The 27,044-nt window shown below is 44.7% G+C and overlaps 1 protein-coding gene across 3 annotated transcripts in view; it reads left to right on the top strand.

Moving 5' to 3' along the window:
* The window catches only part of LTA4H (leukotriene A4 hydrolase), a 322,194-nt gene that overhangs the window by 224,424 nt on the left and 70,726 nt on the right, over positions 1-27,044 (top strand). For all 3 annotated transcript variants that reach the window (XM_085653897.1, XM_085653898.1, XM_085653896.1), the window contains exons 14-15: positions 13,883-13,953; positions 17,137-17,191. In XM_085653897.1, the coding sequence (XP_085510023.1) occupies positions 13,883-13,953; positions 17,137-17,191 (126 nt within the window). The remainder of the gene's footprint in view (positions 1-13,882; positions 13,954-17,136; positions 17,192-27,044) is intronic.

The following is a 27,044-nucleotide window of genomic DNA, read 5'->3' as shown; positions in this document are numbered from 1 at the left end:
TAACACCCTTTGTTTGGCTTCACGTTGTGCCTCCTCTTCATATTCCGTGAGTTTTGTACGGAAGGTGTTTTGCAAGTGTCCCTCCTCTTCACCCTCCATCTGTCTTTCTAGATCCCTTAGCTCGCGCTCAAGCCTTTGCAGCTTTCGCTGCAAGTCTCGCAATACGCCAAAACTTTTGGATAGACAAAACCCTGTTATGGTCACCTTGAAGGCTTCACATATCATTTCCCCTTTGTTCCTCCGAAAAAATCATGAATTTCATCCCCCAGTTCGGCCTGAAATACCGCATCCGTGGGCTGCAGACGCCAGCTCGGCCTTGGCATGTTTTGGCCTGGCGTGTCCAGTTCCACCTACACCGGACAATGATCAGAGAAGGTTCTAGCCAGGTGTCGCACTGCGCACAGCCGTCCCTAGTCCTCTTGATATCGGACAGTAATCTATCCTTGCCCATGTCCCTTTGTATGATGTGTAATGTGTTCCTTTCCTTCCCTTCCTTGTGGCTGTAGATGTCTCCAGCTATCTATTAGTCCGCTTTCCACTACAATACCTTTTAATGCCTCCTGCGCCTTAGTGTAATGATGCGGTGCTGGGTACGATCTGTCCAGAGGAGGTTGAAGGACTGCATTAAAATCCCCCCCCCCCCCCCCCCCCCCATATAATGTGTGTGGATCCTATTGATCAATATCCTACTCCATAGTTCAAGGAAGAATGATGGGCTATCCGAGTTGGGGCCATAACAGTTTGCGAATGTAATAGTGTCTTTTCCCAGCCTTCCCCATACAATGATGTAGCGACCTTGCGAGTCTGTTGCTATTCCTATCTGTTCAAAGCGAACCTGTTTTTTGAATAGTATAGCTATTTCTCGAGCATACGATGAATAGGACGAGAACAGTGTAATTCCTGCCCATTTACTCGCAAATCTGCTCCCAATCCTAGGGTCTATGTGCGTTTCTTGCAGCATCACCACGTCTATTTGGTGCCTATCCAGGTACGCTATCACTTTCCTTTGCTTTCGGGTATCTCCTATCCCTCTAATATTCCAAGTCACCACACTCAATGCGCCCTTGGCCCCTTGCATCATCAGCACTCCGTAATCTCAGTCGGATCAGGTTTTGGGAATAATCTGCTCCAGAACAATCGTGCCTTCAGTAATCCCTTTTGCTACACATACTGTGGTAACAACATGAAGAACCCACCCTTTCCTTCCCCCTCCCACTGAAGCGCCCCAACCGTGCCAGAAGTATACATTCCCCACCCCGTGCCCATTTGTCCCGCCCGTACCATCCAAAAAACAGTCCCCATCGGTGATTCACCGTGTAGAACATGTACAGAAGGGGTCAAAAGGCAGCAACTAAAATGTAACAAAGGGCATTCACCGATGGGGTAACATCTTGGGTGACTCAGGACTTCCTCGAGGCTGTCCAGCACCGCCCTCCTGTCTCTCAGATTCCTGGACAGTGCCCGAGGTGGCGGTCTGTATACGTGTTATTGATCGTTCAATAGACCATTGTCTGCATTTAGATCATGTCTCTCATGCAATTGTCATGGTGTCCATTACAGGATCCTTCGATGAGTCTGGGCTCGAGCCCACAACGCCTCCCAGGGCTTCTGCCCTTCCAGTCTCTAATCCAACAGTCGCCTTCATTCCGTCGCCTGGGAAGGGGACTGCCCCCTCTCTTCATGCTGCTCCGCTGATTTCAGCTGCCGTCGCAACTTCAGGAACTCCTCTACCAGTTGCGGCCTGGTGTAGAACGTTTGTCTCCCCTGATGCGTAACACGAAGACGGGCCGTGTATAAGCGGGCATAATCTATCCCAGCTTGCCGCAGTTTTTGTTTCACTGGCAGGAATTTGCGATGTTCTTCCTGTACGTGGAGGGTGAAGTCCGGGAACATCGTGAAGGGCACTCCCTCATATGTTAAGTTCTTTCGTTCCCTAGCAATCCGCAGCGCAACATCTCTATCACTGTAATTCAATAGGCGCGCGATTATGGGTCTAGGCGTTCCTCCAGGAGGGGGGTCTCGGCCCAACGAGCGGTGAGCTCGCTCAACTATGAAGTGGGGAGAGAGTAATTCCGCGCCTACCACAGCCTTCAGAAGAGCCTCAATATACTCCTCCATTCTTCCAGTGTTGGTACTCTCTGGAATGCCTAGGACGCGTATATTATTCCTGCGACTACACGCTTCTATGTCCTCGTTCTTGGCCGCGATGACCTTAAGCAATTTGTCTAACTGTGCTGTTGTCTGCTGCACACGTTCCGCTGTGTCTTCAACGGTGGATATACGTTGCTCAGCCTCTTTCAGGCGCGCCTCATGACCTTCCAGGGTGTGAGCTATGGCGTCCATACATACCGCCATGGAGACCATTTTGCCCCCTATGTCCATGAACCCCCACCGCATTTCCAGCAAAAGCGCATTAAGACCCTCTCCGGGCACGAGCTCCGACGATGTGGACACCAGCGCCGGATCCGTCCCTCCATCTAGTTCCACTTGAGGTGGCTTCGTCGATGTTTCTGGCGTCAAAAGTGAGCCGCGACTGGCGGGCGTCCGTCTTCCCCATCCGGGCGTCTAGTATGCCAGCCGCCCTGTACGTACCGGGAATAGGACCCCTCCCGCCAATAAGGGTGGGTGTCGCAATCTTAGGCCCTCAGGCAGCCAGTGCGCGGATTCTCACCCCCTTCACACCTCAGTTCTCTGGGATAGCTTTTCTGCTCGTAGCGGGAGGATACCAGCCACAGAGATCCAAGACAGGTAGTTCCTGGTGCACCCCCCACTAGATGCTCAGAGGGACATCCAAGTATTGGATTGCAGATTCTTTCAGCCCTAATTCAGTCCTGCGTTTGCAGCTCGCTTCTCTTGGGACAATCTAAGTCCCGATGGCCTTCGCCAGCAGGGTACCAGGCAGTAGGTCCTTGGCCCCCGCTCTCCTTGCCCAGCCGGTAGGTCCGCCTCTTAGCGCTTAACCACCCTGCTCTTCAAGCACAAGTGGCCATTCCTCCAGCCGCCGTCAGCGCCCCATTTATTTCAGCTGCACGAGTCTCGCCGATAGCGCAAACCCTAGTGTAGTCATGGGCCTTGCACCGCATCACCCGTCCTTGTGCGCTCCCCCAGGGGCTCGATTGCATGCCATCCACAGTACCTCATGCAATGGACCCCGGGTTCCGCTCTCAGGCACGTCTTCCTCTCGTCAGTGTGCCACTCTGATATCAGCTCAGGCAGTAGAGGCGCATCACGTTCCTGCCGCCACCCTCTGTCAGCCCGACCGGTGCAGGTCTCATCTCGCTGTCCGCTCTGCCTTTCACCTCACCGGCTTCATGGAGTCTTACCGCGCGATCTGGTAGAGGGCACTGGTATCGCCGTATGCGCCTTCAGATCTGAGAGCAGTGCCGGCAGCGTATCCCTCGCAGTCACCGACTGCACGCTCCTAGGCCTTCCCAGAGCGCTGCAGCCGCGCCGCGCTTGTATTCCTCTACTCTACTCCACGGCTCCAGCATGATCGCCTCGGTCGCCACTTGCCGCTTTCGCCGTCTATTGTTGCGGGCACCAATCGGCTAGTTCTTCACACCGCTATCTCTCGGTGCCTAACGGAAGCATTATTCATCAGAGTATGAACATTTTGAACGGTCTTGGGAGGATAAATTACGGATCGATAAGACAGCCCGCGGGAGCCTCACGAAAGTGCAGCCATTCTGCCAGTGCGCCACCTAGCGCCCCCCTCACTAGTGCTTGTTTAATATGTCCCAATCCCTAGTGCGGAGTCCACAAACCTAATATAACAAATATTGTCAAGTATGCCTACCATCTGTCCTCGCTTCTGTCATAGACCAAATTTAAATGTTTTCTTGTGCAGCTATTTCTGAAGCTTTGGAAGGCGATCTTCTTTATAAGCCAACTATGCTAACACATTGACTCTTGATGCTGCTAGAGAATAAAGATGTATATATCGTCTTGAATCACTTGTATCATGTGTAGGATGTAAATGTCCCCTAGGCCTTCTTGGAAAACTGTGGCTGGCCTCCTGCTGACATGGCAACACCTGGCCATACTCCACATAATCATGGATTTTTTAATTGTCAAAGCATGTTTTGTGGAACTTTTTCTGATATCCTGTTTAGGGGCAAGGATGTGGCACAACAGCCAGAGCTGATGACTGTAGAGCTGGGAAACCAGGTTCAATTCTTGATGTCTGCTTAACATCCTGTGATTCTGGGCAAATCACTAAATCTCCCTGTGCTTACACAAAATGAATGTGTGCTTGTGTAATGTAAAAGATGCTCAAGACTGGAAGTGGAGCACAACCTAAGGATGGCAGAAGCAAGAATCCATCCACACATTGTCTCTGTGGAGAAAAACATGCACGCCCACACTTGTGTTTTGGGAGTGTTTTTGCAAATCTATCCTAAATTTTGTGTTTTATGTGAATAATAAAGCACCAGTGAAATTGTTTGTGCTAATGGTTTTCTTTTTATTTGAACTTTAGAATAAGCACATGCACTACAAAAGCTTCAGTTTACTAAACACATTATTTGCCCTATACAACCTGGGCTCTGCAGGAGTGAATGGCCATCAATGATGCAGAGTACCAGCTTCCAGAACTTTTTTATCAGGTGGTGGTGGGGTGGCTCGATGTGTAAAGTTTTAGATGGGGGGGGCTCGGCCGACAAAAGTTTGAAGACCTCTACACTAGAGTAATCGGCTAAATGGAATTTGACATTAAGAAATAGTATAAACGCACTTGCAGAGCTGTTCAAAGCTGCCAGCCTATTGAGAATAATAAACTATGCTCCTTTTTTCTCTTTCCATTCTTCATCAATCACACTGCTACGCGATGAGTCCCATTATGCAATAATCTCGGTGGCATCACACATGACATGGAAACACTTACAACATAGAATCCATACAAAGACAACACACTTCTAACTACACACCCTACACAGTGTATCATGCTAACCATGTAGGCAAGCAATACATAGGGGTAGTAAGTGCTATATAGATGTTGAAATACAATGCAATTTATCAGCAAAGTCCTTCAATGTCCTTTTATGTGCCAGACATCCTTCTATGATGGTGATGTAGGTTGGTCTTCGCAAGACAGTGTGACTAACAGTCTTCCAATCCTTTGCAGTATGGAGACCTAGACACCCTCAAATTTACAGTATCCATACCAGAGAAGGCGTTGAGTGTAGGCACTGTCAAAGGTTGTTTGGCAGCCATTCCGGTTTGCATCTTCCATCCTGCCCAGGGGTCATTTTTCAAGTTTCTGTTGATTGCAATGCTTCTGAAAAGGTTATAGAACTATTATTTACTGATACCATTCAAGGTTTCCTAAGGTGACCTGAACCTGGTTTTCACATTTAAATAGAATCTCTGTTTGAGCCCTTACCGAAGTTGCCCATTGGTTAAGATGTTTTTTTCACTTTGCCATCATCTCAACTAGTCTGGGTATTACAGGCCCGATTCGACTCACCTCCCTTTCTAGTCCTTTCCAAAGTTAAAGTGACAATGTGAGTGAAACAAGGATTGCTGCCTAAAGAAGTGTCCGAGGTTTATTGTTGTAGGTTAACTCTCTACTGACATTCTTTTTAACTCCATCAATGTGATGACAAATGTTCTGAGTAGTATTAACAGGACTGCTTATTTCTGCATTCAACAATAACAATTTTGTTCACTTTGATGTCTCGGTGTGAAAAGCTGTGCATATGCAAAATATTTCTAGATGGTGTTTTTTTTTATGCATCAAGCCTGGTTATGAACTGGCTCGGTAATACTCCCTCCAGATTACCATTCTCACTCTGGAGGAAAACCGTCAATTCCACTTTATTATGTGATGTTTCTATTCAGGCCATTTGCCAGGCAGCTGCTGTGAGAAAGTGGCTCTGTATATACTGTTCCTTAATAGGTACAGGGTGTACAGAGTCCACAGTCCCCAAGGGTTTGACAGAGGCTAAAGTTAGATATAACCTTACTCTCTAGTGGTAGCTTGGTCGAGCAGTAAGGCAGTATCAGAGGACAGTGTAAAGCATTTGTTGTACACGCTCAGTCAGCAAATGGTCTCACACACTCAATAACTGAACTCTAGGCTAATGGTTTATATATAAAAATATATATGCTTGTTTTATTTTATAACAACACTTGGATTTAAAATATACTTTCTCAGAATGAGATGTTTCGTATAAATACTTTTGCAATATGCAATTGACTTTTGTAAACCGTTGCAAGTGGTTGCAATAGGCTACTCTATTTTAAACACCACAATGCATTGAGCTCAATGGAAATTTCAAGTTATTTGCAACAGATTACTTTTTGGATTACTTTTGGAATTCCAGGACTGGATCCTAGACTCAGTCCTGGGTCAGTACTTAGAATCAAGTGATGAAAGTCGACTTAATTACTGTAATGATTTTTAAACAATATTTAGCTATTTTAAAAGTTGACACTTCGAAAATATTTCAAAGAAAACAGTCAATGATTCCCTATGGAAGAAAATTCAAGTTGCAGGTACAGTATGTTCTCGTTACTTTTGTAATCCAGTACTGTGTGCCTAGACTCGGTACTGGGACCTTTATCCAAAACAGGTAAGTAATTACGTTTTCAGATATTATACGATTTTTAAAGAATATTTAAAGATTGCAGAAATTGACACTTAGAAGAAATTTCACAGAAAAACAGTCAATGATTTCCTATGGAAGAAAATTGGGTTACGGCTAAGTACAGTTGTAAGTATTTTTCTGAGTCAGTGCTGGGCACCAAGATCCAGCACTGGGAGCTCACCTAAGAGCAGGTGAGTAATTTCGTTTTCGTTACTCGGCTGATTTTTGGTGAATATTTTAAGATTTGAAAAGTCCACACTTAGAAGAAACTTCAGGAAAAAGCCAGTCAATGTTACCCTATGAGGAAAATAGAGTTATTGGTTTAAGGGTAAGTACTCGACTTGCAGAGTTGAGGTTCTGGGCATAGACTCAGGGGTCCCCCAGGGTCAGGTAGGTACAGTTGGTTCACCCTCAGCGACTCTAGGGCGGCCGGGTGCAGAGTTAGGCCCAATGTTATCCTATGAGGGATAGGGGTTCTTGGTTGGTGGCTGCTGATTGGCAAGCCACGCGGCTGTGGGAGCTGGGCTCCTGGTCACTTACTCAGGGCAAGTGGGGAAGTAGGTAGGTGTAGAGGTTTCACTGCCAGGGCCACTCGGGCGGCTGGGTGCAGGGTGTTTTTGAGCCTTTGGGCCCTCAATTGATTTCAATGGGAAATCTCCGGTTTGGAAAAAGACTGCAAGCTCGGACGAGGATTCTTCAGGTGCCACCACCACTTCGAGAGGTAAGTTGGGTAGTTGGAGGATAGGTAGGTACCCCGGGATTGGGCACAGGGGGCCGCAGGGCACCGCGTGCAGGGGTGCCTGTTGGTGTCGGGAAATCTTACCCTCTGTTGATCGCGTTTGGGGAGGAACCTTGTTCTGAGGCTGCAGGCTCCTTCAGGAGTGTCGAGGGAGGTCCTTGGGTGCCGGACTCGTGGTCAGTCGCCGTGGGGTCATCCTCGTGGTCTTTGTCCACTCCGGCACCGGCCAGGCTTGGCTGGTGCAGTGTGCTGGGTTCGCGGTTCCGGGCTGCTGCCAGGGATTAGAGGTAGGTTTTGAGTAGAGCCTCTACTCATGGGAGTCCCAGGGGCTTAGAGCCAAAAGGTAGCCAGGTCCTCCGGGGTTTGTGAGGTTGCTGGCCACAAGAGATGCCGGGTTGGAGCAGGAGCAGGTTCGAGGGTCGACAGGCCGGTAGGGCTGGGGCCAAAGCAGTTGGTGTCTTCCTCTTCTTAGCAGCTGCGGGGCAGGTCTTCTTTCTTCTTGCTCTTCTTTGTAGTTTTGAATCTGGAATCTGGGGAAGGGAGGTTCAGGGTGCCCCTAAATACTAGATTGAGGGGCGTTACAGGTAGGTGAAGGGCAGGAACCAATCCTGCCTCTCTCCTGTGGGAGGAGGGCAGTAGCCTAGTCCTGATAGGGTAGGGCTCCCCATCCTCAAGATGGCGAGAGCCCGGAGATGTGCTTCACCGCGCCTCCCCCACCTGAGGGGTGGGGTTGGCAGGCTGGCACATCCCCTGTCCTTATTTGGGGTTTCTGGCCAAAGCTTCCCGCCAGAGTGGGGGGTTGCAGTGGCCTGGGGAAGTGCACAGAGGCTGCACACTGCCTTTGAAGCTTCCCCCTGCCCATCCTGGGGGAGGGGATTTAACACCTCACCCAGGATGTGCATTGTTGCAGGGCCCAGGAGAGCAGGGGCTCTCCTACCCAGGGGTCCAGTAACATGTGTGCTGTGTGGAGCCTAGGCAGCCTCAGAGCAGACGTGGATTGTAGGTTAGGTTTAAGGGGGCATCTCTAAGATGCCCTCTGGGGTGCTTGGTACATTAAATCCCAAACTGGCATCAGTGTGGGTTTAATGTGCTGAGAAGTTTGATACCAAACTTCTCAGTCTTCAGTGTTGCCATTATGGTGCTGTGGAGCTCGTGTTTGACTAGCTCTCAGCACCATGTACTCTTAAATGGCAGCACTGCACTTACAGTGCTCAGTAATGGACCTGGACACTGTAGGGGCACAGGGCTCCTGTGCCCACACCATTTGCATAAGGCACCCAGCTGGAGGGGTGGCTGATGTATGCCATGGCAGTGTAGGTGATGGGCATGGCACACAGGGATGTGTGTCATGTCGACTTTGTTTTTGTCTTGCACCCAAACACTCAGCCTGCAAAGGCAGTGTGCGTGTGTAAGCTTCTGCAGATACCTTGTCTCCCTTTGAAGTACTTTCATTGGCTCTACCTTTAAAAAGTGCCGATAGCAGCCAGTGGCTGGAAAGGTTTTCCATATTCATTATGACAACTACATAGTGTTCATTCAAGGAATCTGCAGGAGTTGTTCTATCTAGTAGGCAGAATGTTTCTGAGGGTTAGTAACTTGCTTATTTATGATCTACACATGATACTCCTACCGAGCACTACCTATCCTAGTGGGCCTAGGGTTAGTGAATCTGCCAAATCCCAATAAGGTGATCAACACCCCGTTACCTGTGAGAAAATGTCATCAGGGTGCCCCTCTTGGTCGAGAGCTGGGCATGGTCCCTCGCACGAAGGTAAACTGTAATCAGCCGGGCTAGAATTCTGGCATGTGGCGACATCTCTGTGCCAGCGAAATGCTCCCCTGCCTAAACAAGGGAGTGATGTTGTTTTATATAATTAACATCACCCTTGTTGCTCTGCCAAAGTCCCAGTCAGGCCGCTGTTGTTTCTATTGTGATAGGTCAGTCACTGAACGGACCATAACAAACCAACATTTTGTGCAGTGAACTTAGCCCTTTTAGGCATATTATCAAGGTATTTGATAATATGCCTACGAAGTGGAAATGAAAGAAAATCTATTTCAGAAACATTATCCTGCACAGGCATGCAAGGAAATGTGTGTCAAACATGATTGTGTTCAAGAAAAGAAGGCAACCTAAAAACCGCAGCATGTAAAATGGGGTTTCAACTCTGACCTAGTAAAACTGCTTGGTTGCTTTTTCTTCACATGCGAACGGTCTGTTTTTCACATCCCTAGACTTATACCGCGACCTTAGTCTAAACACTGTGTGCAGAAGCAGTCAAGGTTAAATAACAATCTATGATGTTTAATTCAGGTTGATCGGCCCACGATCTAGACAAAACAAGCACACAGCTGCATATATCTGAAACTCTGGTGCCTTTAATATTGCATTGCATGCATGATGCTGACACACTTTGGAGAAAACTTTTTCCAGACACAGAGCAGTGCTGATCCTGTGATGTGATTCACCTAAGCTGATCTTTGAGGTATGGGGTTCCCCATTCAAACCTAGAGACCTTCTATTATTATCTAAAACTAGTTTATTAGCCAAGGGAGGGTGGTACACACATTATACGACCTGTTTCCACTATCATTATAATATGATTTCTCCCTTTATTTTCTATGGTATTGTAACAATGCTGATGGTTTTATTTCTGATCATTTGTTTGCTTATGTTAGCCAAAATACTGTGTCTTAGAGCACTTAGTTAAAAATAAACATTTTAAACTTTTCCGCGTCTGATTACTCATGTTGTGGACTGATATGAGAATAACAACGAAAAGGTGTTCTTGTTCCCACAATTCCTGAGAGTATTCCAAGTCGCCTGTTCCTGGTTGTCTAATCATTGGTAGCTTTGAGATGATACGGAGAACGAATGGGACACTGATGCTAGTCCGATAGGGGTTCTGGGTACTGAGGTGAGTTTTTTGGTACACCACAATTCACTGAGGTCCTGGTTTCCTGTGCATAGTTCTGTGCATGAGCAGAATCCCCGCAACAATATCTGCCCATTTGATGGTGGTGTAAGCTGTATTGGAAGTGTAAAGTCGAACTTGGCAGAGGTAAAGCCGTGGATTATCCAATCTGCGGAAGGTATTTCTGCGACAGTAAATGGCAGTTTTTCAGACTTTTCTATGCGTAACATGGTGTATATTGCATCCTTCTTGGCCATGATAGTTTGTTGTTTTGTTAGATTATAAGGTAAAAACAAGCTAGTGGCATTAAGATGTTTCTGTGGACTGTGACCAGCACCGAGTGTCTGTAGAGTCCAACTGAGTAGCATCATAGATCTAAATTGTGATTGCCCATGTTGTAAAGAGGACATGTCACTCTGTATGATCTCCATAGCAGACAACAGTTACCTAGAGAATATATCCTAGTGGATAAGGTAGTCATACCATGGTCTACTACTACTACTACTAGAGCCTTTTCTAAATTTGCCCTGCCAATTTCACGCAGTCTCACAGCTTCCTGCTGTGAAACCTTCCACACTTTGTATATAGCATACTGAAAGCGTTTTTGATGTGGTCTTTGAGGACCCAAACAAGAAGTCCTGTAATTCCATGTCATCCGAAAGAAGGAACAATTGTTGTTTCACCTGAGAACATTGAACGTCTAAGCCAATCCAGTCACAACTTCCCAACTCTTTAACTTGTCACCACTCTGAGTGTTGTGGCTGCATGTACCGTGGGTCGGGCCTATTGATCCTAAACCCTTTGATGTTGTTAAGAAAACATGCCTGACAACTGTTCGTGTCTAACGGCCACACTAACCATCCCTCCTGATTGGTTTGTGAAGAATTGCATGTTCCATTGCGAAGCGTGTTGTCTGATGTTTCCTCCTTGTTTGTGAATCATTGCCAATTCGCAAATCGTGCAAGTTTGGGAATATTTGGTGCATTTGAAACTTTTTACTGCGCCAGGTCAACACAGGATGTTTGCTGCACAGTTTTGTTCAGGAAAACCATTTGGTGTGGTATAAGGCATGCTTGTAGTAAAGCCTCTTTACCTTGAACCTGCCAATCTCTAGTTCCCCGTATAGATTTTAAATCCAAATTGTCCTTCCAAAAGTGAAACCCTTGTACAGACAGTTGGGAAAGAAAAGATGCAGAATAAATTAGGTCGTGTCATAAGCATAGTTTTCTTAGCCCGTGAGTTTATAATAGGACTCTGGGTCAGCTACGTTGTGACCAGAAAAATGTGCAAACTTCCATTGAAATGCTTTTGAGTTACCACAGGGTGGTGAAGGGCAGTGTTCACATTGTGTGTAATTAAATACTGCATGTGGAGTACTTGCTTTATTCAGAAAATGGTGACCATAATGGTGAAAACAGAACATTTCATCATAATTGGAGATACTATCATACATTTCTTCAGTATTAAAACAGTAGAATGCTGTAGATCACCTAGCATTTTGTGCACTGTATCAATGTCCCAATCATCAGAGATAGTACTAGCAGTGAGATCATCCTGTAAATAAATTCTAACTACATATGGAATCTGTAGAGTTTCAGTTTCTCCAAATAGATAATGATACCTTATCCCAACCAATTCTATCAAGAACTGGAACAGCAGAAATGTTCACCAGGGAAAGGTCTCTTCGCCCTTTATGTGATGAAGAGGTGTCGGCACCACGTTCACCAGTTCAACAGCATAGCGTTCTGGGATATAGCGTCAGTTCAGAAGCCGAAAAGACAGTCACAAAACCAATCCAGGTGAATAGGAAAAGTGGTGCAATTCTAATCCAAATGTACATCCATGAAGGGATAAAGTATGTATTTTTCAGCCAAATATAAAATTCCTCCGTTTCCCTTTTGTGCGATAGAGGTGGGTCAGACAGATCCGAAGAGAAGTCATCAAAGTCGATGAAGTAGCCAGAGGCAGTTGTCTATTTTAAATTTTTCTAGAGGCTGTGTAGAACTGACAGTTGACTTGAATGGTGGTACGTTGTGGTAGATACCATGCTTGTCTGTTTGCAGAATTGAAATCTGTGTTTCCATACATGTTGATTTTGTGGCATTTATTGGTATAACAGGTAGAAGTGATACTTCCGTGTTAGCAGTTCCCAGCCGGGGAGAAGAAGCTTCCTAGTCTGTCAAAGGCTCCAACGGGATTGCCTGTGTGGTAGTGAAAGTGGGCAGGTAACTACCCAGGAGCCCTTAAGGCCTACTGTGTAGGACCAGCCACATGATGTTTGAGATCTAGTGACACAAATACCTTGTTTTTGCAACTAGCAGGGGGCAGTAAAAGTACAGTTCTGGTACCTCAACAGCCAGGAGATACTATTTGCACTAATCTTATTGGCCTGTGTACTGCATTCTGTGTGATATGTCTTCTCAGACATCCGTATACCAATTATAACTGCCATTGTGCACCTATATTAAGTATCCTGTACTTTGTCCACATGAACCACTGTCTCTTTAATGTGTGTTAATTGCCCTGGTTCCTTGTGAGTAGGGCTGTCCAGGTTTTAACAATACCTTTCTAAAAGTGGCATTTTCAAAGTTGTAGTTCAAAATCTGACTTCGCCATAAGTTAGGATTTTAAGTTCCAATTCCAGAGACGCCAAGCATAAACTTGTTCCCATTTGGAAATTACTTATAAAATGTAATGAGGCAACTCCAATGTTATCCTATGGCAGAGGTAGAGGAAAGAGTTGAGTTTTTCACTACCAGGACATGTAAAACTTAAAACCACATCTCCTACTTTTTTAAATACATTGCACCTTGCCCTCTAGAATGTCCAGGGCCTTCCATGGGGGTGACGTATATGTATTAAAATGGAAGGTTTGGACTTGGCAGTGTTTCTTTTGCCATGTCAAAATGTCAGTTTAAACTGCACATGCAGGCTGCAGTGTCAGGCCTGAGACCTGTTCAAAGGGTCACTTAAGTGGGTGGCACAATAAGTGCTGCAGGCCCATTAGTAGCATTTAATTAACATGCCATGGGTACATGTAGAACCTCTTTACTAGGGACTTCTAAGTAAATGAATGATGCCAATTGAGTATGAGCTAATATTCCCATGTTTTTGGCAGGAGTGCATGCACGTGAGCACTAGTTAGCAGTGGTAAAGTGTGCAGAGTCTTGAGGGCAGCAAAAACAAGATTAGCCCAAACAAAAAGGAGGAAGGCAAAAAGTCTGGGAGGAGACCACCCTAAGGCTGACAATTCTAACATTTACCAACTCTTTATAACAATGCAAGGGCCACCAATTTCTCCGATGGGCAGTTGTCTTCAACATTTACTCAAAATGAGTGAAAGGGCTCAAAGTTTGGTATGGCCAACCATGTAACAAATATCCAAAATGTAAGTCCAGAGGGTTGACCACCTACTCTGAATGAAAGGATTTGAAATTAAGTTAAATAGTTAATTACCCTTTTATCCAGCTACCTACTTTTCTGTTCTCTTCAGTAAGTCTCTAGCACTTAGTACAGCATAGCAACCCGTTTCACACAAAAAAGGCCCGATCGACCTAAAGCCGCAAAATTATGTTTATTCTGCGTACTAAAGTGTTTAAATGGCTAAGAGGTACTTCATGGTAACTGTGTTTTGTTGATAGATTGATGTCCTTGACAAAGTTGACTGGAAGGCTTGGATGCATACACCAGGAATGCCACCGGTCAAGCCAGTGTAAGTACAGAGTACAGTATCTACTACTTTGTCAATTAAAGGTACTGTGCATATATCAATCATGATAAACACTTAATTGACACGAGTCTGAAAATATTCTATAAATTAACATATTTTTGAGGGGATTTACAGAAGAGTACAAATTAAAATTAGAACACATACACACAAAGCTAGCCACTGACAAAAGGCATGTGTCCCACAATGGATTTTTTTTTCCCTTGAGCCAATCTGAACTCACTCTGGAAAAATAAATCTGGTGGTTGGCGCTTCTGGCTTCCCCCAATTTCTGTCTAGGTCTGTAACATTATTCAGAGTAAATGTTTCAGCTTATTGTCCCATTAAAATCGGTTAAGGGAGTGGAGGCACAGGCTCCATTATGCAGTGTACCTTGTCCCTTTTGCCACACCCATAATTCCCCCAACCCCTATCTAAATACTCTCCTCCTATTCTGATGGGCCATACCTCTATCACTTTGGTAACGACTTCTGCCACTTATTTCTATACACTCTGCCCTTTCAGCACGTCTTGAAAAACAAACAAAATGCAAGCGGTTGTTGACCTAGTCTGCCTGCGTACCTGACATTTTTCTGTGTAGTGGTGTGCCACCTCTTTGTGGCGCATGGATGTCCTGTGGGGAGATTTACCTTCTGACTGAAAGTCTGTTCCCCTAACCATATCCATTGGCTTGCATATCTCCCACAGCTCTCAAGGATCATCCTGAATTCAGAGAACTCAGCACAGAGGGGGAGGAGTCAGGCCGCACACCAGGATTGAGGCAGCCTGTGCACTGGTTGCTGCCATGGAGGATGGAATCTAGTTGCCCTCCAGAGTTTTGCATGAAAACCCCTGAGGGCTTGGTCTGGGAAAAGCCTTGAACTTTTAGATTTTACTACAGATATACAGAGGGCATGGACAGGAGAAAGTACAACTAAACCTCACTGACCCAAACATCGCCAGATCATGGCTTCAAATAAAGCTGACCATTTTTGTCACCATGGGATGTTTCCTTGTTCAGAGGAGGGTTGTTGAAACTTCCACTTCTCATGCACTGAGGGAGATGGGAAGGTCTTCTAATGAGACATCTGCTCATAGGCTCAGGATGCTACATAATACACATGTCAAATTACCTGAGGACTGAAGTTTCCTGACACTCTGGTGGGACACCTGACACTAAATCCGCTAGCAGCTGGGAAACCTAGAGCCTTCGAGTATCCCCATCCAGTGTTTGCCAGTGTTCATGCTGCCCTGCAATACCAGCCTGCCTCTATTTCAGATTATGTGAGATTGTAAGAGCTTTCTGATTTCCCTTCTTACCAAAGATGTCCCAGAGCCAACTCCTTTCATATTTCATGCACTGCAGTAATGCCATAAACCTTGGGAAAGACTCTCTAGCTCAGTCTCACTGCAATAGTCCTTATTTGAGGTGCCAGCCATTTTGTGGCTTTCTTCTGATGATTGTTATACAGGAAATGGGAAAGGCTTATCAGTTTCTTGACCTTAACCCCCCCCCATCTTTGTCCTCCAAAATATTTTCATCACCACCACCCACTTCCTAGACTTAATAGGGTCCTGCCCACTTGCCTGTAGTACAAAAGTTGAGGCACACAAGTTCCCCGATCTTGTTCCCTACATTCTGCCTGCTCCATGTGGTACCTCTGACTTTACCCCACTAATCCTTTGAAATTCTATTGGCTGTGCTGTTGGCCCCTTGTAGGAAACTGCAAGTACAAGTTTCACCCTGTCACTATTAAACTTCCAGAAAAAGCTGAAGTCTCACCTGCTCGGTAGCAGTGTTTTTAGACTAGCACCAAGAGACCTGTTCGGGGTAGAAGGTTCTTTATAAATGCTGTCCCTTCTAAATGTCATGTGGTTACATGTATGCTATACTGTTGCCCATGGCCGGGTTCTATCTCTGGAATGACCTCTCTTTACTCCCTTATTTCTCATGCTCCTGTATTTAATTGTGGGTAGTTTACATGTGCTGTCAGCCTCCTACTCCTTATGGCTTCATTTCGTCTGTGTTGTCTGCTGCCCCTGCAGTTTTTTGTTGGATTTTTCAGGTGGTCTTCCCCAGTCCCATATGCAGCCTACTTACTGCTGCTTCTCCTACAACATAGTGTTGGCTGTCCCTGGTCACCTTCGTGTCTAGCCTCTGCTGTTGCTCTAACCCCACAACTAGCCCCTGCAGCACACACTGGAGAAAACAGGCCATTTGATTCCTTGGATGGGAGTGAAAGCTCTATATGCCCACCAGTGTTCCCCGACCAAACAGTCAGCCATGCACCTGCAACAGTCTTGAAGGCGTAACTGTCACCCAGTAATTCTCTTCCCCACACCTACTAGGCAAGAGCTTCCCACTAAATTTGCCAAACTAATGTTTTTACTCCTTGTGCTTTGAGGGTCACCACATATACAGACTGTTCGTTTCTTTCCTTTCACAAATGAATTCTGTCTACTTCAGAACTCCTACCTAAAGTTTGTGTTCCTTTTGCTCAGTAGTTATGGTTGACAGTTTACTGATTCCAGCTGCCACCTGTCTTTGGTCAGTAAATCTAAGTAAATAGTTGATAATGCTCTGTTAATTGTGCTACCTATTGCTGGCATTTCCCTTCACTAGCTTTATTTCAGGATTCTGGCTGGAATGATTGGCCAGTCGCCCTCATTGACCGCTTTAAATGGGAAGTTTGGATACTCGCTGCTGCTACCACATCTCAAATCTGTTCTATATGCACCCAGTTAAAAAAAAAGGTTCATTCCTTCCTTGACTATCAGTTGAGACTGAAGGAGGAACCAATAGGTATGATGTGGTCTTCCTTGATTCAGGTATTTCATGAGGCTTGCTCTAGCGGTGAGGGTATGAATTAGTAAACTTGCCCTTGTTTCTATGTAGTTTGACCGCAAACAAGGTACTCTGTATCTACTCTGACATTGCCGTAGAAGCACATGTGTGAAACCTGCGCTTCTGCCAGACATGTATATATTTTTTTTTGTTTAAAAGGAATTTACATAGGATGCTTAAAGAATCATGTGTATGACTCAAAGGACAGTTGTGTGTATTGCAACACGAGAAAACACTTCAGTACTACTCTGGAACAAAAGAAAATCTTAAACCTTCTAAAGTTAACTCCTTAAATATGGCAGCTGCAAATGAGTATCCACATCCCTTTTTTTTTTTACTTTCAGCTATGACATGACCCTGGCGAACGCCTGCATGGAATTGAGCCAAAGATGGACTAAAGTAAGTTTGTAAAAATGTTACATTTTGCTCTGCCATTTAGTTTTCTCATGAAAATTGTTAAAACCGATATCCAGACTGTCTTAGTGCTTTACATTTATTTAAAGATAACACTTTTAATATTAACTGCTTCTCTTTTGAAATCTCACAAATTGCTGTTTATTTGGAAAATTATTTTTGTTTTTATCTCTGAAAGAGGAAGACTCCTCGTGTACCCTCGCTTTCCTCTGCTCTTTACCTCCGGCCTTGCTTCTTAATTTTATTTGTATCTGTTTAGCTACAACCATAATGGAAAATTCATTAAGATGTTGACCTTAAAATGACTTCTGTCAAGACAAACAACTATCCCAAGTCATTGACAGGAAAAAGAAATCAACAGGCTCCATTTTTCATGAAGGGACACGAAATGCATAGTAATGGTAATTTATTTTTCCTGTTTCAGCATAGGATCAATCACAAAACCATGCATCAGCAGAAAGTGTACCATCCCATTGTATTCTTGCCTTTGCTCAGTGGGTTGGCTCTAATGATGTCAACGCAGGTGTGGCTGGGCCTGAGCAAGCCAGGATGAACCACTCCTTGCACTCCCAGACATCAATACTGATCTGAAGAACCCAAGCAGATTTCCAAACCTCAGTATACGTTTTTTTAAGAAATGTGTCAATACACATTCTGATCCCCTTGTGATGACTTTGTTGCCACTTTTGCTTCTCCAGCCCCCCCATGTGTACTAAATTCGGCATTCTCTAGGATGTGTTTATGCAGGAGGCACCCAAATTCAAATCAGAATTGGCAAGACAACGATTTACTAGAGGCAAAGCGGGTGTCTGCTGAAGATAAAATCCGTAGTGTTGTACAGGCCTGGTTTGCTCCCACCCTCCCTTTTCATCTATAGCTTCTTGTCATGCTGGCCGATTTACAAAAGGAGTATATCATTACGTCCAATAGACCTTTCTGGTTGCGGGGGTATGAATGGCTTGTAGGCAGTCCAAGAATCCAAGGCACCCAGAGCGAACCACTGAGCTGCACCTTACAATGAATGGTTTTTCATTGTGTACCGTGACTAGAGCAATTCATGTGGTAAATACAGAGTGAAAAATAGGTATCGAGGAAACCAAAGTATTTCTGAAATGGGTATAAGATGTTGAGTTTAGGAGAATTGGGTATTTGTCCATGTCTGAAATTGTTAATACCCATACTAGCATATGATTTAGAGGTCTTTTTTCAAAATGTCTTTCTTACACACTGGCTTACATTTGGAAGGCACAAATGCAGAGAAATCCAATTGGTAGTAACAAATGTTCTACTGTTCTGTATTCTCACAGGTCTCCCGATACAAATGGTACCTCACTTGTGTGGGTAGGCATAGTGCATGCGACAGGATAAGTCCCAAAATGACACACAGGGTAATCCAGGGTGTGGTGACCTGAGTGGCTCTCCCCTGGTTTTTGTCACTCAGAAGCCCTTGAAAATCTCATTTTGAGTAAAAACGCACATTTTCCTCACATTTTTGTTAGAAAAACTTCTGGAAAGTCACAAATTTCCTGCTGCCCAGCAAACCGCGTTCAAACAGTCGACCGTTGACAATTAACGTCTCTGGGTGACGGAGACAAAGAATTATTCCGGTGGTGCCCTCGGTGTTGAACCAAGTACACCCTCTCCGACCCACACAACAGATGTAATTTGGGCTTGTCTCTGGAGATCTAGGAAGTCCAGTTCGCCGCCTGTGCATTGTTACAAAAAAAATTGACATGGTTATATCGACGCCTCGCACATACTATGGAGCAAAAGCAAAATTCAGCCACAACAGTGACCTGGGCAGCGAAGACAGTGCTCCGACAGGAAGCCGGGATAGTCCTAGTCAGCCCACACTACACCGCATCCTATATCATTGGGGGGGGACGAACATGCTCCAGTACAATCCACGTTGTGGATGCTGTCCACAGTCTCTGGACCAAAGACGAAGTGAACACAACATATCATAACTTCTGTAACCCTTCATTCAAAGAAAATACTACTCTCCACTGCCGCTACTTGCATGTTAAGGCCGACACCGTGACCAAGCCTCGGAGCCGAGAAAGGATGAGAATATTACCGATCCTGATTTGGAAGCCAGGCCACAATAAGGGGTCGGTTCTGGAATGCAGCCGGCACCTAAAAGTAAATCGTCACTGACCGAGCTTTCAACACAAAGGCATCACTCGGAACTGACAAACATTGGCACCGAAGAGTTCCACAAAACAGACATCTGAACCGAATAAACACTTGGAATCAAGTGGAACCGAAACGCACTTCGGAATCCGGGGCTGAAAAACATCACTGACACTCTTGTAAACAAATCCATGGCTACGGGGTTTCAAAACCAGACTGTTTCTAAAGAGACGCCACCGGTGCCAAAGAAACAGAAAACGCAAACTACCAAACCCACTCAAGACCAGGAGGTAGTATTTGAGGGACTGCAGCATTTTATGCAGGAGAAATGCATGGAGGCTGCCAAGAGAAAGGCAGATGAGGACCAATTTCCTCCGCTTCCACCAAAAACTGTACCACAGGAACACGGGGCCACAAGCTCTATAATTCTTTTCACCTGTCTCACCTCAAGATCACTCTCCCTCGCCGCAAGAAGAGGAGGGAGAAAGACACTGGTTCCCAGGGTATACAAGCTAATGATCACACACACCTGACCCATGGCAAGACTGACAATTTCCTACCAGCTCCAAATATTGAACCACCTATGCCTACAAAACCTTCTCCCCCCGATGACACTTCATTTTATTCTAGTGTCATACATAGAACTGCACCATAAACTCCCAACACATTCTACAGCGGAGGAAAGTAACTTTGCCGTGGTAACACTTTTACGCACAGAGCGTACAGTCCATTACTTGCCTAGGATTGGGTCCATTCCTATAGTTTCAAAGGTGGTGTTCAAAGACCCAGTCAAATCAAGGGTTCTAACACCATGAATTGAGAAAAAATGTACATCTCCCCAACCTACCCAATCTACATTTGAGGGCATCCCCCAGCAAACATCCTTGTAGTCACCACTGCTAGACAGAGGGCAGCTGCACAAAGCACTGGAGAGGCACCCCCTCAGGATAAGGAGAGTAAAAGAATTGCCAATTCTGTGGACCTGCTCTCACTTTACAATAGAGCAACCTAGGGTGAAATACAGGAACTCATGCAGCATCTTCCAGAAGAATGTAAAATGCAGGGAGAAGATCTAGTCAATGAGGGTAAAATCATTTCAAACGCTACCTTCAAATGTGCCTTAGATGAAGCAGGCATGCTGGTAGGGGAATAACACATCTATCATGCTCAGACATGCATGGCTAAGCATTTCCGGGTTCAAACCCGAAGTACAGCAACATTTTAAATGTTCCTTTTGATGGGGAACACCTCTTCGTACCAGCTGTAGATACTCTGCATGAAAAAATAAAAAAGGACACCAACACTGCAAAATCAATGGGTGCCTTACAAACCACAACACACAAACAGCCCTTTCAAAGGTACCAAGGTAGAGGAGCTGCAAAAGCCTCTACCTCAGAAAATAATACATATCTGCGTCAACCGCAACCAGCAGGGGCGTTATGACGGTCGTCTCCACCACCACCCCCACCACCACCATAATGACTTGATCACACTCCAACCCCATCCCCCCCCCTCCACCCCTGACCACAAAACACCAGTCTGGGAAGGCTACAACAATTCTATCAGTTGTGGCAAAGCATTGCATTAGACCAACGGGTCTTAAATTGTCAGACAAGGATATTGCCCAGAACTACCTCAACAACCACCAATTATTCCACCAAAGCATGTCTTAAATCCACAGCATCTACACCTTCTCAAAAAAGAAGGGAAGGCATTACTATAGCAAGGGGCCATCGAAATAGTCCCACAAAAGTATCTAAACAATGGAGTGTACTCCATTTATTTTCTAATACCAAAGATCGATGGAACCATAAGACTGCTCTGGATTTGCTACCACCGCAATAGCCAAAGTGTTCTCAATCTCCAGAAGCAACGGGCTCTTTTTCAGCCACATCACCCACAAGTCAAAACAATAACACGTGTATTAGAAATGATGTCCTCTTGCATAGCAATAGCGTCTCATGCTCGCCTACACATGAGACCCCTCCAGCAAAATAACGATGGATTAAATCCAGATCTGTGACTGGGGGTGAATGTTTTGCCAATGTGCAACATTCCGTCCATCATCTGGTGTGTTTTGCTGTTCGCCCTATGTGGGAAGGGTATGCCCAGACGTGGGTCCCGTGCTCACTACTGGAGTCAAGCTATCCTGTCTTAAGACAGCTAGGTTGGAGCAAGCCAAAGCCTTCAGAGCACTGTAGAGCGCAGAGTGAGGCGGCTCCCACCAATTCTATGGCTGCTCTCTTGCTGGTGAGCAGCCCTAGCATTTGCTGCATCCGGTTCCTTAGTTGAAAGAAGAGGTTCGGAGTGAGGATGTCGCCAAGTTCAGGTGAGTTTTATGTTTAACTGATCTCAACCTTCATAAGTATAATACCTTATGGGAGTGCTTACCCTATTTTCTACCTGACTAAGAAAGCACTATTTTTGCAAAGCGCACAAACTTATCTGCTCTAGGCTACTTGTGGAAGGTATTGATTAAGAGACCTTGACGACAAAACAAGCTTGGTGCATGAGGCACCAATGTTCTAAAGTGGGGAAAAACTGCTGCCCAGACAGCGAGTTAAGCTGCAAGGTGGCTCCGCAAATTAAAAGCTTACCTTTCCATTTAGTGTACTCTGCATAATAGCCTACATCAGCACCACCATAACCTAGTATGTAGCAATTGAATAGCTCTTTACTGCTCGGTTAGATTTCCGAATGGAGTAATATATAGGGGAAAATCAATCTTATTTTGACAGTTTTCGTGAAGCTTGTGCGTCTTTCAAAAAAAAAAAACTATCGTATAGCGTGCACTTTTTCTATGTGATCACTGCAAACAAAAAAAATAAGTAAGCAAATGATCATTTACAATGCCAATAGCTCTATCTTTCGCAAATACAAGACCAATCTCATTGCAAATGCTTGCTTATCACATCCCTGAGAGACAGTAATTGAGCTATGCGCTACCTGGAATTTATCAGCGGGATGGTCTACCTTTTGTGCGTTCAATGTGTCTACCAATTCCTCAAGAAACCACTGATTACTTACTGTCTAGGAAGAAACACATTTGCTGGACATCCTGCCATTTTCTATTACCAGCTTAGATTGTCTTCTCAGATTCCACGGCTTCCTTCAAAGTGGTCTCTGTATCGCGGTTGCTGAGTCTGGTCATGATTGTCATTGCTACCATTCACAAACGGCAGCAACCTACAGTTGTTGCATTCTCGATTCTGGTGGTGGCTATGCTAGTCGCGGATAGAGTAATGATTGTAGTCGAAGTAATTTGAACAGCACCTGCATCTCATTAGTAAACACTATATAACTAGCATAGTATGTAATTCCTTTATTTGAGCAATAGCATATGTACTACACTTTTTGATCAAAGAAACATATAAACCAATTTATTGAAATCGCTATTGTCATTTAAACTTTTCAGTCTTTGAAGAAAAAAATGTTTAGCAACACGAATGAACTTTTAGGAGCAGATTTGAGAGCTACTTAAACTTGTGGATCTAGCAACAATTGTATTTATTATTTAAACTTATAATGCGCTGCAGCTACCTAAAAAGGGTTTCCCGGCGCAGGGGCAGATCATAGACTGAGATGGAGAGGTTAGTAGGTTATTTGTTAAAAAGCCACGTCTTCAATGACTTGCGGAATCTGACGTATTCTGTTTCATTTCGAAGAGCTGTAGGCAGGGCATTCCAGAGGGAGGCCATTACGTGTCAAACTTTTTATTTGATCTAAATGTGGACATTGAATCTTCAAGCTAATGATTATTAAATGGCTTAGCCTTCCCCTTCTGCAGAGAAGCATGCCTATGGTCTACAAAAGTATGTAAATGAGCAACGTTTATGCACTCTGTTGATGCACCGCATCCAATCACTGGATCTTTTATGAATCCTCTTCCTTTATTTCGGTACAAGCATTTCTTACGACAGCAAGTTGAGACTGTATCTGATAATCTCTTCAGTTACAATGTCATAAAAGAGTAAAATGATTATGTAAACTAGCATGTTAGTGTAATGTAGACTCTTTTGTTACCCTATATCTTATACTCATTAGACCAAATAGCATCCCTCTCTGAAGCCCACAAGGCACGAGTACAAAGACTTCACCTCAAATAGTTTTTTGTTCTTTACACTGTTGGTTGCAGATGTGCGTTTAGAGCTCTGGGACTGTTAAAGTACAATCACTAGTCGTTCAATTCCAGTGATGAAAATCCTCTTCTACAAATTTAGCAGAACCCCTACTACTGACAGCTTCAAATTCGACCTGGACCACAGAGTTTCACTATTTAATAAAAATAAATCTTTTTATTGTACAAAATAAAACATGGCAAGCAATGACATTTCACAAAGAGTTATTTATTAGGATCTCAAATGGGTCCACAAAGTGTCTGCTTTCCCTCCCTTGCCCCTGTCCATGGAACAAATCTGGCTCCCCAATGCTCTGATCCATAATGCACAGATATAGATTTGTGGTGTTTCCCCCAATGATTCACAACTGAAGTATGTCCAAGAGTTTATCATATCCTGGTGAAGAGATTAAGTACTGAGACAGATTCCTTGGTGGAACGCATTTTGCTGAAAACATTCCAGATCCTTAATGTTTCGTCCCCTGCACCCGTAACGATGGCCTCGCCATCTGGAGACATTGCCAAATATAAAACTCTGTACGAATGTCCTTCGCTTTCCTGTTCTGACTTGGCGACTTCTCATTCTCATTTATTTCACATTTAGTACATTGTAACATGATACCATCTGGCACAGAGGTGAAATTGTCTATTGTGATCAAACACAACTCTTGAATCTTCCGCCCCTCCCCTTAGCTCTTCTTTACTTTTAAGTGGCTTCAGGTAGGTCCTTTTTCCCCGGAGGGGGCATTGGTGTGCATATCATTCCCCAGTATTTATTCTACTTTCCCCAAATTTTAGACTATTTGTTTGGACAGCCCCTACTTTCATATATCGTCTTCTCCGCCACCATACACTAGTCCATATCCATCTTCCAATCATTCAACACAAGGGCCATTGCGGCTCTCCAGAGCCTAGTTATAATGCGTGTGGCCACTATGAATCCCAGTGTCACCCAAACACTTTCTTTACTTGTGAGGGTTGTTTCTCGCCATACGTTCAGCAGATACCATTTTGGCGACTTAATTGTGTCTATAGTACAGACTTTGTGCATACAAGATAGTATCGCCTCCCAACATACCTGCAATCCCGGGCATTCCCATATAATGTGCGAAAAGGTGCCTTCATGCCCACATCTCATTACACACAGCTGGGAGTCTGCCCTTCCCACTTTTACTAGTGTGGTGTAGATAATGTACGCTGTATGCAATATTTTCAGTTGCACCAGTCAAACGAGAATGTATAGCCACTTTGAAGGAGGCCAGGGCCTCCTGCTATTCATCATAGTCTAACTGTTCTAGCTCTTTTTTCAAAAGAGCATGAAGGTCAATTAAAAGGTTTGAGGAATTAGTCATGATTTTACGATATACTAGTGAGATAGCCTTATTTTCCAAACGGTAATCGAGGAGTCCAGAAACCCCAGCGAATTGAGCTTGCCAGGACCTCAAAAATAAAGACTTTTAGAAACCGATAAGAACATCTGATGGACACTTCTAGCTTCAGACACTTCACCTTTGGAATGTTCCCAAGTGCCAGACTGGATCCAAAAAACCTTCAACGGCATTGCTACTGTCACCCAGGAAGTAAGCAGCATATAAGCGCCACCCTTGCGTGTTGACATATGTTCCTTTCTTTCCGTGCCTTCCGATGCAGATCCAGAGCTCCGCTCTCTCCACCTTTGTTGATTTCCAGATCTATTAGAAAGGGAAACGTGTCTCCTCCAAAAGCAACAAACTTCAGTTAAGGGATCTAAATTAAATTACCGCTGGACTGGGTCAGCTAGATTTCCTGGCATCGGCAAGTGTCCTTATTGAATATTCCCACAAATGGGTGGGGGGGGGGGGGGGGGGGGGAGGGAAGCTGACCTTAACCCCAAAATATCATGCAGTAGCTCCAGTCTTTAAATCTCCATTGACACCAGCAAGGCAATTTTGCCATAAGTTCAGAAAGTCTAGGGCTATTCCAGGGGCCTAGTCTATAGGCAATGCCAGCCTTCCGAGCCAGTGGTACAGCAGACAGTCCAAACGATTCAACACTGTGGACAGGGCGCTGGCATTGCCTGTTCCCCCTCACCCCATGGAACCAAGCCATTTAATTTGACTCAACAGTTCATGACCGTCTGGTGGTAGGCAGGACAAACTGGTCTTGCTCCGCTCTACCTTTAATTTTCTCCCCTGCCTCATTTTCCTCCCATTCCAGAACGCATTTCAGAGGACACTTAATTCTAATGCAGTAGGTAAATCTTTACTCTCCAGTGGTGCCATTGAATAGTTACTGGACTTAGGGAAAGGTGAGGGACACTATTCACTAAGCTTCATCATTTTTGAAAAAGTATGGTGACATCAAGCCTACCCTGGACCTTTTGTCCAGAAGGACAAATTCAAAAAGCTCATGCTGGCTCACTTCCTCTCTGTCCTAGAGCCAGGAGACTGGATTGTGCCCTAGACATTCAGGACACTTTTTTACCCATCCTACAGTCCCATGGTAGTGTTCAACGACTTTAATCCAGTGCAATGATTCTGGGACATTTAGGGCATGTTTGCGATATTTCAGGATCAGTCCTTGATATCGGAGTATGGCTCTGAGGCTATGTGTCCTTGTGGTAATTGCACATACTAGATTTAATGAGGGCTCCAATGTATTCCATTGACATACTAAGTACATTAAAAAAAAAAACTACTTTTTGTTGCATTTTCAAAACCCCACTTCGGAAATTCAGTCTCCAAGTCAAGCCTATCAAGATGTACAGGCAAATGCGTCCAGGTATGTTATGCTTAAGACAACATACTCTTCTCGCTGTTTCAAGAGCACATTCTACTCCTAAACTGAGCCACAATGGCTTTCCTTGGGTATCTACCTCGGTCAGACATATGTAAAGCTGTTATGTGGTACAGAGGGCCCTCTCTGGCACTTTGCATGGGCAGCAGGCCCCTGGCCTGACTGGGTCCCGAGTGTGGAGGGGGCCCTCCATGTACTCTGCAGGAGGGCTCCCCTCAAGTTTCGTTACGCCACTGTCTACTCCACATGCTTTCACAAAACATTACAGTGGACATTCCTGCTTGAACATTGGCACTGGCCAGGCACATAGTCTGCTTTAAAGTCGCAGCTTTAAGAAGAGCACTGGTTTCTAGTCTATGGTCCAGATACACATGCTACAAAGGGAAAATGTTACTTATCTTCTATCAGTTTATAGCTTGTAGTGCTGTAGATTTACATACTCCTTACACCTCCCTGGACGCAAGCTGATTCTTCATATGCTTTGTTACATACCTTATGGTTTCTTTAACAACACTTCTCTACACATTTACTGCCCCGTTTCACATCACTCTCACTCACCTGTTGGGGGTGAAAATACAATCTCAGGTGTAGTCTTTATCCTGGTACATTGTGGGTTACAGGGAATCATCAGAAGTTGAGTCGCCTTGAAAGCAAAACTTACACTTTGAAGAAAAACAACTTGTAACATTTGCATCCGACACTAAATTGCAAAACTTTAAATAGCATGTGAATCACTAATAACTATATATGGTTACAAAATAATCAGCAATACTCCATCTAAATAGCTGCACTTTTTTTTTTTTGTTTGTTTCC

This window comes from Triturus cristatus, chromosome 4_1, assembly GCF_964204655.1.
Source record: "Triturus cristatus chromosome 4_1, aTriCri1.1, whole genome shotgun sequence".
Taxonomy (NCBI): domain Eukaryota; kingdom Metazoa; phylum Chordata; class Amphibia; order Caudata; family Salamandridae; genus Triturus; species Triturus cristatus.
Note: the sequence above shows the minus strand (reverse complement) of the source record. Positions and strands in the feature narration are given on the sequence as shown.